The following is a 12,946-nucleotide window of genomic DNA, read 5'->3' as shown; positions in this document are numbered from 1 at the left end:
GGCTTAAATTTCCAATCGCTGCGCATCAACTGGGACTACGTTCTTAGTTCTTAGTTGTCCAAATTAACGTCTTGTGAGCATTTTATAACTGACGAGCGTCCTTACAGGAGGATCCAGCGAGACTCTGTGGTGTTTCAGTATACAGCTGTTCACAGTTCCTGTCGGCGAACTCCAATAATGTCCAGCTACAAAACAAACCACCTTCAGATCGATGTGCTTTAACAGATTTAGAGGATTTTTAAACTGTATCTTACATTTAGGTTAGGGTTGTTTATTTTAATGGATATAGATCAATAGATGAATTGAAGTCAGTCTAATTCAAAGCAGCATCAGTTTTTTTTGCCATCTCCTGTTGTTCTGTCAGGTTCCTTTACTGAAGAAAAGGTCCAAATAAAGAATGTAATGTTGTAAAGAATAACTGAAGAATTCAGGAGCTTTTTAACCTGTCTGTGTTTAAAAAATAAAAAATAAAATACATATTATATTATATATATTATAAAAAGATATATATATATACATATACACATGCACAATGTTTTTTATATAAAATGATATACAAAAAAAAGGGAATAATAGAAAGCAAAATAAATGTTCTGCTAATAAATAAAGCTTTGAAATAAGCATTTTCTCTAGACAATCAGCTTAGGCCTTCAAAAAAATTTTGGAGAAAAAGGTGGGCCTTGAAGTGAAAAAGGTCGAGAACCCCTGCTTTAGAGGACTTGTAGAATAAGTCTATTTTTTAAAAGATGGAGTCCTTTAATAAAAAAAAAACAATGAAATTGAAAAGAAAAAATGGAAATAGAATTCATGCAATCTGTTTGTAAAATACTAAAAAGAAATACTAAAACGCTATCAGCAGTACTTCACCTGGAGTTTGACAGACTCTGGAAGCTTCATGTGCAGCAGTCCTTCTCCAACATCCTCCTCCTCCCTTACTTCAGCCTCTGCTGCACCAGTTTCCTTCTCAGTTTCTCCATCAGTAGTTTTCTCTCTGTCTGTTTTTTCAGCAGCATGTTCATCCTCCTCTTTTTTCACCTCCTCCTCATACTCTTCATCTTCCTCCTCCTCCTCTTCCTCAAGCTCTTCTTCCTCTCCCATCCCTTCATCCAGCAGCTCTCCATCATTTCCACCGTCTGCTGGTTCCTCTTGCTCTTTTACCTCCGCTCCTTCCTCTTTGCAGACCAGCTGCTGTTCAGGATCTCCAGTTTCTTCAGCTGGAGTCTCACTGTTGCTGCTGAAGACGGATGGTTCGATCAGTTTCAGGATGTGCTTGACATCGTCGTCATCAAATACACCCATAATGAGAAGGGTGCTGATGAGCTTCAGGATGGGCACAAAGTGGTACTCAACGCTGCCCCCTACAGGATCTCGAATGGCTTGGCCACCGTCCTGCACAGCTTCTGTAAGCATGCTGAGGGCATGATCTTTAAGCATCTACAGCACAGAACAAAAGGATTAGAACAGTCAATCTAGATAATTTAAGTGCTGTTTTAGGAACTTTTATTAATAATTGATATTAGTTATTATATATATATATATATATATTTTTTTTTTTTTAATTGTTGGTAATTTTGTTGTTTTTTTTTGTCTTTTTTATCAGTAAATATTTTTATATTTACAGTTCTTTATTTTATGAATTTCTAATATAAAAATAAAATATAATTATATAAATAAAAACTACGTAATTATATAATATAGATTATATTATATAGATTACATTTAATGATATAAAAATATGAATTATTAAATGAATAATCAATTATAATAATAAATCAGTTACTTCATTTTTTTCTGCTTAGTCCCTTTATTAATCCGGGGTCGCCAAAGCAGAATGAACTGCCAACTTATCCAGCACTAAGCAGCGGATACTCTTCTAGCTGCAACCCAGTACTGGGAAACACCCATACACACTCATTCACAAACATACACTACAAACAATGTAGGATTGCATGGTTCAGGATTGGTAGAGCTACGCATCGATGAATTTGCTCTTCAGTGTTTAAACTCTCAGTAATGATTTTAAACCACACTGAACTGAGCTAAACTGAACTGAACTGAACTTAAACACTAAAAACTGAACTACACTGTTCCAGTTACTATGACCATTTATGTGAAGCTGCTTTGACACAATCTACATTGTAAAAGCGCTATATAAATAAAGCTGAATTGAATTGAAACAATTTAGCTCACCCAATTCACCTATAGAAACCGGAGTACCCGAAGAAAACCCACGCTAACATGTGGAGAGCATGCAAATTCCAAGCAGAAATGCCAACTGACCCAGCCAAAATTCGAACCAGCTACCTTCTTGCTGGGAGGCGGCAGCGATACCCACTGCACCACCGTGCCACCTTCATTAAATTAATTATGAATACATTTGATATAATTCATTATATTAATTATTATTTCACTGCTGAATTTCCTTAAATAATATTTTTTATAATTCTTTTATATTAAGTTTTTTGTTTTGTTTTTGTCTACTCAGTGCACTTGGACAGTATCCCTTACCAGTTTATTACATTTAAATATTGAAAATAAATATTTCTTCTTACAGTATTTGGCACTGGTTACTGAGTGTCTCAATTGTTTTATTTTTACAATTATATTTTTCTTGCATATTAAAACCAATAAATAATAAAACAAATTCTATATATTTTAAGTGCAATAGCTGAAATTCACTGGTTATCTTTACTTCAATAATAAGTTTTTTACTGTTTATTTTATATTTATAAACAATGTATGCTTTTAGTTTTTGTTTTTGTTTTACAGTTTTAACTAAAGACAGCATGAAATCAAAATCCTTTGTGTTGTTTTATATTAGGATTTATCCCTGCATATTTATATTATTTTCTTTAAAATTTATGTGCATCTTTACATAAAAACAAAACTAAAATTAAAGCGAAAACAATAAATATAAAAAAAAACAAAGGGACAACTTATCACAACTTTCATTTAATGCTGACTACTATCCGCTTGTTAAGTGTGACGTCACGCGAAGTGGCTTCCGGGTCCAAGCGCTCTATTCAACTGAATGGGGAGACTCATGAAATGGTAATTATAAACGTTTACAAAGCGATTTAATACTTTCGAAAATCACAATCGCAATATATATATATCCGATGGCCAGAAAGTGATTCATTTTATTATAAATTGTAAAAATTTTTGGTATTTGTTATGTAGCAAGCCCAGAGATTGTTGTGTACACTATGATTTTATATAAAATTAACTTTAATGTGTGATAGGAATAAAACGTGATCATAAACGAATGATTTCTCCACTCAAATGAATGGCGGCTTGGACCCGGAAACAGTATTACATACGTCACCACTTAACAAGCGGATACTAAAATTATAAAAACAAATCTGCTTTGAAACAATAATTATAGTGAAAAGGGCTATAAAATAAACTTGAACCCACAAATACAATATTAGCACAAAAATCAATCTCATTCCCACCACCTACCTGAAGAGGTAACATGGGGCTCAGGGTGTAAAGGTCAGCATTAGTGCCCACAAATCCAGTTGGAGCAAAGTGAAGTTTTGGGCGTAGACAAGTGGTAAGTCCGACACCAGGTAACGCATGTGCCTTCTCAGCATCCGAATAAAGGGTGATGCTTCGAGTCTCGTCCGTCATGGGCACAATGAACTCCTTATTGGTCATGAGTCGGTTGCGTTTGGCAGACTCCAGGTGCATGGAGATGAGCAGGTCGTAGTAGCCGCTGCGGATCGGGCCAGGCAGGTACGTGTTTTCGATGGCGTAAAAGAGCTGCGATTCGTCCACGTGGCTGCAGAGGGCATGTGCGACACGATTGTTCCCCAGAGCGCAAACCGAGCCATACAGTTTCAGTGTGTGGTAATGGAACTTCATCAGGTCGGTACGTTCTGACAGTTCCAGGATGTCAATACACCTAGAGAACAAATGGATTTCAGACTTCATATCAAAATTTATGTTTGTTTTCTGCTTTCTTAAAAATGTCTGCTTTAAAGGGGTCATGAACTCACTTTGTTTTTAATTTTGTACTATTTTCTACTGAGGTAAAGTTGGCTTTATATTCGCACATTTGTTCGGTGACTACTTGTGACACGCTCCTTATATTGTTTACCATAGTACTTTGAATCTTCGGGAATATTTTGGCAGCTAATGTAACCTCACAGGTCCTACACCACCCTGGCCTCTAGCGTCTGTCGCCAGAGCACCCCTAGAGGTCAGAGGAGTGAGGTTTTTCTGCTCAGCACTTCACTAGCTGGCCTCTGCTACACTCACCCCCTAAACCTCACTCACATCCGGGTCACGACACCAATGAAACCGTTAGTACTCCGTTTCCATTGCGTTGTGTATAGTAATGATCAGATCTGACACCAAACCATGCCTTGGACAAATCACTTTACTCTGATAAACACATTAAAACCACTGTGATCTATGGAATCAGTTTAGTCTCAAAAGAAATTCATGCAAAAGACACGATGTACACATGCGTAGCCAAATTAACGTGCATAAAATCAAATTCACGTGCGTAAAATATTTATTTATTTATATTTTAAAATAATATATATATATTTATTTATTTATAATATTACTAAAGCACAACAGCAGCTTGTTTACATTCATTAGATATAATTGTATTTTTATTTTGAGCACGTTGAAATTTTTTGTGAATATAAATAAATATTTTACGCACGTGAATTTGATTTTATGCACGTGAATTTGGCTACGCATGTGTGCATTGTGTCTTTTGCATGAATTTCTTTTGAGACTAAACTGATTCCATAGTGATCAGTTCCAGCAGTCTAACATGTCGTCCACGACCACTCTCTTGGCTGGCGTGAATAATAATGGCCTGTCCAGAACTAGTTTATAACATGCCACCAACCAATGAACAGAGAGGGGGGTCATTTAGAATTAAAGGCCATGTACATAAAAGAAAAGCAAGTGGAAGCATTTTTATAACCTGTTACACTATAATGATTTCCCGATTTAGAATATGCAAAGAATACTTATCTGAAATTGTGCTTTTATGAAGGACGTTTGAATGTGCAAATATAAAACCAACTTTACCTCAATCTGTTCTCTGGGGTCCACTGATTTATTTGCATAGAATAATTCAAACTTCAATTCATTGTTCTGTTTTACACCCAATTTCTGAACATAAATATATTAGGTTACAAAACACAACACATATAATTGAAGATAATTTTTTTTTAAGAAATCTTTTCAGACAAGCTTTTAATTAACAATTTGGTTTGGCTGTTGTATAAGTTCTATGGTATATGTAGAGCTGGCATTTAATCTGTTTTGATCTGTTATCTTTTGACTGTAAAACATTTTGTGACGTCTTGTCTGTGAAAGGTGCTCTGTAAATTAATTTGACTTATAGGTGATTTACTTACGAATAATTTCAAATTGTAGACTTCAGACTCCCCGTGTTTTAAAGCTTGGTTGGGTGAACTGTTTCATGTCATACAGCTTGAGAGGAAACATTCCCTGGAGCCCACATCCCATCTGCAATTTCAAACTGCCTGGCAACCCTTTTTGATTTTCTCAAAACTGAATAGTGTACTACTACTTTCAAAGTAATGACTGAATTTACTCTGTTGTTACTTTACAATCTTGCGTTGATTATGTTAAATGTCATTCACTTGTTGTTTTTTGTTTTTTCTGTTTTGTTTTGTTTGTTTTGTTTGTTTGTTTGTTTGTTTGTTTTTTCGGGGGGAGGGGGTTGTGTGTTGTTTTGATGGTACATTATGTAAAACCGTTTAAAATAAAATATATATATATAAACAAAAAAACACTAAATTTCCTCTCATATAACTCATATTAAATATTTTCAGCTCTTCTTCAAAGTCCCAAAATTTGAAAGGACAGCTATGCGTCATTGATGTAAACTTCTGCCAGTGTGATTTACAGCCTCCATCTGTCAGACACTGAAAAAAATGCAGGGCTCCACACAATTTCTTAATGCTGTAATGACTGTAATGATTAAGTCAACCTAAACTTTTTCGCAAATTTAAGTGGATTGAACCTTTAAAAAAAAAAGTAAGAATTGTGTTGTTTCAACTCATATTAAATAAGTTGTTTCAACAAGCAGCAAAAGTCATTATTTGAGCTTCTATGATTTACTTTAAAAGTGAATAAATACTACGTGAATATCAAAAATATGCTAAGCAACGGTGACTGTCACAGATAGGCTGTGACTATAACTTACACAAACAGTTTCTGCTATACACACAACCTATATGCCAGCAGAAAAACACCAGACTCTGTTGCAAACATGTTAGTTTAATTTTTCATAATTTAAACCCAGAAACTAATAATACTGTCCTACTTACACTCTGGGTCACCTCCAAATAGCCAAACCTGTATGCAGGGAAAGCGGCCATTTTAAAGCTTCCATTTCCCCAATGATCAGAGTTCTACCATTTTCAATGACATCATAGGGGCTAAATCAATAAGCAGATTGGCATCAGTATAATATTTTTAAGAAGATTTTGAGCACTTATTGGATTTTCTTATAGCCTAATTAGCTCTGATATGTCAAAAGATACATTTTTGTTTTGATTTGTAAGTTCATGACTGATTTAAGCAGAAATAAAGGATAATATTTCCAAATAACTGTAATACCTGTTCTCTTCAGGGATGTGCAGTGCCATCATAACGAGAGGTTCCATGCATTGCACTTTCCAGCCCTGCCTCTCACTCACGCGGCCAGTTTCAGGCGACAAAAAGTGATTAGGCATCCGGCTCCATATGACAGGAGTCAGCATCTGAAGATCTAACCTGGGAGGGCATTGAGGGACCGGGTTCTTACAGTCGCTGCGAAACATGGCTGCTGAGATGGGCATAATGTTCTGGATGAAGAGAGGAATAATAGTACATTTTACATGAAGGTAACATAATTTTTATACAACATTTGTTTAAAAATAAAAAAAAGATAGCTGACCTTCAGTTTGCCAAGTTCCACTTGTAACATGTTCTGACTTGATGGCAAACAAAACACAGCAGGGAAAAGCTTAGTGTTAGGTTCAACCTGAAAAAAAAAAGAGTTTAATGTCACATTTTATGGATGTAAAATTATGGTGTTTTAAGCAGTAAAGAAGTTAAGAAGTGCAATTTCTAGCAGAAAATTAAATATTAAATATATCAATCACAATTTCAACTGTGATCATTAAAAGTAGCTTGTAAATAGTATAGCACAATGCATTACATTTACCTCTGTGAATTCATTCAATCCCTAAAGCTTGCAAGACTGAATCAAACATTTGCTTCATAATATATTAGCCAATTCATATTTTTGCATTTTGTAAAAATCTAGTGCTACATCTGAGTTTAGTGTGTGCGCCGTAAGTTATGTACAAGTGAAAAGTTTTCAAAAACAGTAGACAAAAAGTATCCAGATGTTTTTTTTAAATACACAAAGATGCTGAAGTGTGGATACAATGTACATTTCGACTATCCCATGAGCGGGGTGCAAATTACAGGTCAAGATTGACCCCCCTAAGTAATGACTGATCCCCCTGAAGAACATGAAACAACTCGTATGGGGGTTAGTCCTCTAAATAGTAATGAGTAATTTGCTCTGATCTGCACATTAAATACTAATATTACTTAATAAATAATAGATAATATAAATATACAATTGACCACCCCTATAATGGATTATACCATTGTGAATGCATAATCACTTCAATTAATCCAAGCCGATGGTAAGTGTAGACAAAACACTTGTCTTGTGAAATAGGTGTTTGTTTCTACATATAGCCTAAAAGTAAAGTAAAATTAGATGTGTTGTTTGTTTAGTTTGACCTACAGTAACCTCGGAAATGGCAGGATACTGTAGGTCAGAATACACAAACTATCCCACAAAACATTGAAAAATTCAATATGATGCAATAATAAAATAGATGTCATTTCATTTGATTCACTGAAGCATGTAATACACAAAATAATATTACCTAAATAGTTGACAACCCTGATTGTCAATATATAATTCGCATTCTGCCCATGAGGCCACAGTGGAGGATTTATGCATAGCAGTTAAAAGATGATGCTAGAAGTTTAGGCCATGTGATATTGAGAGCTTTAACTAACCTGATAGAACGTATTGATCTCTTTCCCATTGGCTGTAAAGGTCATCAGTCCTGTGTCCAGGTCCACCAAACAACCGATCACAAAGTCCTCCTGACTGATGCGGGTTTGCTGTGAGCTGCTAAACTCTCCACCCCACACCATGTAGCAATTACTGCGTTTCACACTGAGGAAAGAAGAGGAGAGACACAAGCTGTGCTGGGACATAAAGTGACTTCAAATATGATTCATTCATTCATTTTCTTTCCGGCTTAGTCCCTTTATTAATCTGGGGTCGTCACAGCAGAATGAACCAGCAACCGGTTCTTTCAGCCGCAACCCATCACTGGGAAACATCCATACACACTCATTCACACACATACACTATGAACAATTTAGTCTACCCAATTCACCTATACCACATGTCATTGGACTTGTGGAGGAAAGCTGAGTACCCAGAGGAAACCCACGCAAAGACAGGGAGAACATGCAAACTCCACACAGAAATGCCAACTGACCCAGCCGAGGCTCAAACCAGTGACCTTCTTGCTGTGAGGTGACACCACTACCCACTGCACCACAGTAGCGCCCCAATATGATTTATTTTAGGTTAAACAATCGCATAAGTATACAGTATGTGTTATGAATGATCTTACCTGTCATGAATATTGCCTTTATCATCTCCAACTGTAACAGTTACGTTTCTGACTTTACAAAGATCAAAGTGAAGGTCGTACAAGTGGTAATCAGGAGTCACCCAGCCTACCCATACTCCACTGGGCTCCTGTCCGGCGAACACCCGGACTGAATAATAATACTGGTGGGATGAAAAGAAGAATTGAATTTAGACATGACAAACACTGTCATAAACTGAAGTCATAGATTAAATATTTCTTCCTGATTTTAATGATTAATTTAAATGAAATGTTTTGCAATTTTATTGTATTTTTAAATTACAGTACATTAATTGTAGCGTTCATTAAAAATATTAGTAGCAGATGTTACGATTAAACTAATTGGCAATTCATCAATGTTACGCAATACACCAAAAAGTATAGATTATCCAACCACATAATAATTTAATTTCTTAAGTGTGAACATGCTCTATAAAAGACCTGAATATTGCTCTTATTTCCTTTGTTTCTGCAGAACATTTAAATGTAAAAACTTTTTCCCACTGGTGTAAGAGTCACTATGAGTTGACTAAAAGTCTAAATTGTATAATAATTCTATCTTATAATAATTTCTTTCATACAATGTCATCCAGTAGTGATGCACGGATCAGGTTGGTGTGGGTAAAGAAATTGTCACTTTATTTGCAGGGTGGGTCATTAAAAACAAAATTAAAGAGACCATATATTAGCCTATATTAATATCAGGGATTATCTATTTTCATATTTTATTAAGTTCTTTGATAAAGTTACAATACGAAGGCCTAACTTTCGTGACGTGCCCAAACCTTTGGCATTACATAACACATCACGAAAGCACCAAGCAGCTTCCACTGCCAGCCACAAAAACAGAAATAAAAGTGAAAGTGTTGGAGAAACTGAGGTCAGAAATTCACATCATTAAAAGATAAAGGTTCAGGCTGCATCATCTAATGTTTGGAACCGGTTTTCAGAAATAGTTGCAACATGAGACAACAGCAGTATCGGATGTGTAAAGAGCAACTCGTGTGAAAAAAATAAAGACCATTTTGAGGGATGTAAACAAAAACAATGGTCCCAATGTATTTCCAGTTTATTATTTTTAATTTCTATAGCTTCCGAGAATCCAAAAAGAGCCATATATTGATAAAATAATGCTACGATAGCGGTTTTAACATTAAGTTTGATTAAATTGCCTCTTGTTACAATTATAAAATAGTTTGATAACAAGCAGGAAATGTCCATGGGCCAATAACATGACCACATTGAAATGGTCTACACAATCATGAAAGCCACAAAACGGGCACTTCCTTGTTGTTTCCAGCTTCCAATGCTTCCAATGGCAATGTTTCCAAGCACTTTCAGGTTTAAATAAAGGCTGTTTTAATTTGCATTACACTGCCTATATGTCTGTTCACAGGGCGAGTTGTAAAAATATGTGGAGTGATGCGGGGCGGGTCAAATCATTTCATAAAAGCGAGACCCGTGGGTTGGAAAAAAACCTGAACCGCGCATCACTATGACGCAGCTCTTGATATAATAGATCATTTAAAATGAAATTCTGCAAGTGATACAAGATTTCATCCATACAGTTGTTGTGTTTGAGATAATTTCAACATCGTCTCGATCATCTGGGACAACATCTTCCATTAGACGAGGCATTGTTGGAACCACTGGTGGTGGGGCAATAAACGCTGCCTTCTTCGCCTTGGAAAAAAATCTGGAAAGGCAGAGAAATACAGCCATTTCAGAATCAGAAGTCAAAATCACATTGAAAAATCCTCCATCTATCTTCTCTCACCCTCTCTTTTTGCTCTTCTCTGTGGTGGTGTCCTTCTCATTCTCGCTTTCTTTGCTTCCAGGCAGCTCTTTCGGGACGGACGGCTCTTTTTCTTTCTCATCTTGCTCCTTACGAGTGGCTGACTTCTTCAGGAGCTCGAATTCAGATTCGGGATCCACCTCAAGAGTCTCATCCTCAGGGATAGTGAGGGTTCGTGTGAGGGGTGAAGCTCCCACCGGGACCTTGAAGGTTTCGTGGAATTCAATCGGCATACTGAGTCTGAAGAACAACAGGTCTGTGTTGGCATTCTGGGAACCGAATGTCCTGTGAGTCAGTTTCAGACAGGGAGCGCTCTCCACCGTTCCATCCACACGGGACACCTATTGAAAAATACAAAAAAGGAAAGAGCCTGAGACAGAAGCCTTCTTATTTAGTTTAGTTTAGTTTATTTAAAATTTAACAGTATTGCAGCACAATTCCCTGAAATGTGTCAAACACACACTCGAAACAATGCTTGAGTAATAAAAATACTAATATATAACATGATAAACAAGCTAAGTAAAAACAATAATTAAAAAACGTCAAACACTAAATTATAAGTTATCTATACAATCTTTTTAGAGCACGAAAAATAAAGGAGTTTGTGACGTTTAGTTTTACTCCAGGGTATAGCAAATGTCTTATGTCACAGAAGAAGGTAGGATGACACTGGAGCCTTAGGCAGGAAACAATGAAGTGATGATAAACTGTCATTGAGTATTTTAGTGAAAGTACGTATGGTGGCTTTCTCACGCCTTTCACTCAGTGTTGGTAAAGTTGATGTCAAAATACCTATTATACGACACCATCACTTTTGGATCCTCTCTAACTTCTAAGAGAAACCTTTAGGTAGACTGGCATACTCAAGAACTGGCCGTATAAAAGTAAGTACACATGCATTAGCAAATCACAGACCTGCTTTTTTGGATTCGCAAAGATAGCATATTATTTCTGTTATGAACCTTCAAAACCATGTCCTTAATGTGGACATCCCATGATAAATCAGAGGATATTTGTACAGCAAGCAATTTAAAGGTGGAAACTCTACTAATCACTTGTCCTGAGACAAATGGAGAGGGAGGGAAGGGAATATTGACTTCTCTTTTGGCACTTATTACCATATCCACAGTCTTAGCTCCATTCATTGTCAGGTAAAATCTCTCTCCTCATTCCACTACGGAATCCAAGGCCATCTGAGTAGTCCAGGTAAAGATCCCATTAGAAACTCTGTGATTGTTAAATCATCAGTGTATTTTACAGGTATTACTGTGAAACTATTACTCTTTTGATGAAAAAATTACATTCTTTTGAGAGTGTAGGAGAAGTTAGTGAAAGTGAGAAAAAAATTTTTTTAAATAAAATTTTCATAAAATAAAATTTGAAAGATGCAGAATTATTAAATTTAGTACTATTTTTCTATTATTTATTGTAATATTATAGAATTAATTACTACACTCAAAAAAAAAAATATATATATATATATATATATATATATATATATATATATATATATATATATATATATATATATATATATATATATATATATATATTGCTGCTTGTTTAAATGACTTTTTATCTTCAATCCACTTCATTTTGCTAAGTTAACTTAATCTATTTGCGTTGGGCCGACATGAATGACTTGTGTGAAAGCCTACATTTTTTAACAGTGTAACATTATTAATATTAGTGTAGCAATTTTTTTGTCCTTTTTAATAATATTTCTATGTTTAAAAACTATTTAGGTTTTATTTTTAGTATTTGTGGTACTTGAGTTTTTTTTAATAGAGTAAAATATTATTACTGTATTTATACAGAGATTTAGTATTTTATATATTTATAAACTCTTCCCAACAAAACCTGAACACACTGAATAAAATATAAGTACTGACAGTATCAATAGCAAAAAAAAATATTAAGGATGCAATAAAATCTAATGAAAATAAAAGACAGCAAAAACGCAATAGTTATATAGTGTCCCAAAATAAAATGTATTTTTCTTTTTTTAAAATTAACATATTTATTTAAACAGATGATCTTAAATTGTTTTATTTTGGAAAATAAAAACACTAGCATGAGAAGGATGAAGAAAGACCTGCATATGTAAATATGAATTATTAACATCTGCATTTTTAGTGCTTTTCTTACCTCAATATGAGGATGATCTGTTGGAACGGGCACAAACTGGGGCAAGCTCTTGCTGAACCACATTGTAATATCTCTCTTCATGTTGATAGCAAATGGCTCGAAACCTTCCTGCAGTCCACAGATTGTAAAGTACCGCAGGCTGCTCACATTTTGACCAAGGTTGATACGACCCACCTGGGACATACCCAGACTGCATACAGGGATGAAGCCTGGTGAGTATAAAAAACATATTATTAAATGTCACCTCAACAAATATCTCATTCTGATT

General features: G+C 35.2%; 1 protein-coding gene and 1 long non-coding RNA gene across 10 annotated transcripts in view; one reads left to right on the top strand and one right to left on the bottom strand.

Moving 5' to 3' along the window:
• Positions 1-12,946, bottom strand: part of ryr1a (ryanodine receptor 1a (skeletal)) — a 129,479-nt gene that overhangs the window by 85,767 nt on the left and 30,766 nt on the right. For all 9 annotated transcript variants that reach the window (XR_015501323.1, XM_087271025.1, XM_087271028.1 and 6 more), the window contains exons 29-37: positions 12,679-12,887; positions 10,513-10,871; positions 10,302-10,431; positions 8,718-8,878; positions 8,086-8,248; positions 6,938-7,024; positions 6,619-6,845; positions 3,463-3,907; positions 868-1,434 (exon numbers count right to left, since the gene is read on the bottom strand). Coding sequence is in view for 8 of the 9 variants with exons in the window: in XM_087271025.1 (XP_087127151.1) it covers positions 868-1,434; positions 3,463-3,907; positions 6,619-6,845; positions 6,938-7,024; positions 8,086-8,248; positions 8,718-8,878; positions 10,302-10,431; positions 10,513-10,871; positions 12,679-12,887 (2,348 nt within the window). In the remaining variant the exon portion in view is untranslated. The remainder of the gene's footprint in view (positions 1-867; positions 1,435-3,462; positions 3,908-6,618; positions 6,846-6,937; positions 7,025-8,085; positions 8,249-8,717; positions 8,879-10,301; positions 10,432-10,512; positions 10,872-12,678; positions 12,888-12,946) is intronic.
• Positions 3,006-11,987, top strand: LOC147842138 (uncharacterized). The gene is made up of 3 exons (XR_015501366.1): positions 3,006-4,412; positions 4,771-6,884; positions 10,574-11,987. It is a non-coding gene; the product is annotated as an uncharacterized LOC147842138 (long non-coding RNA).

Source organism: Danio rerio, chromosome 10 (assembly GCF_052040795.2).
Source record: "Danio rerio strain M-AB ecotype USA chromosome 10, GRCz13ab, whole genome shotgun sequence".
Classification (NCBI taxonomy): Eukaryota; Metazoa; Chordata; class Actinopteri; order Cypriniformes; family Danionidae; genus Danio; species Danio rerio.
This window is presented reverse-complemented; position numbering and strand designations above follow the sequence as displayed.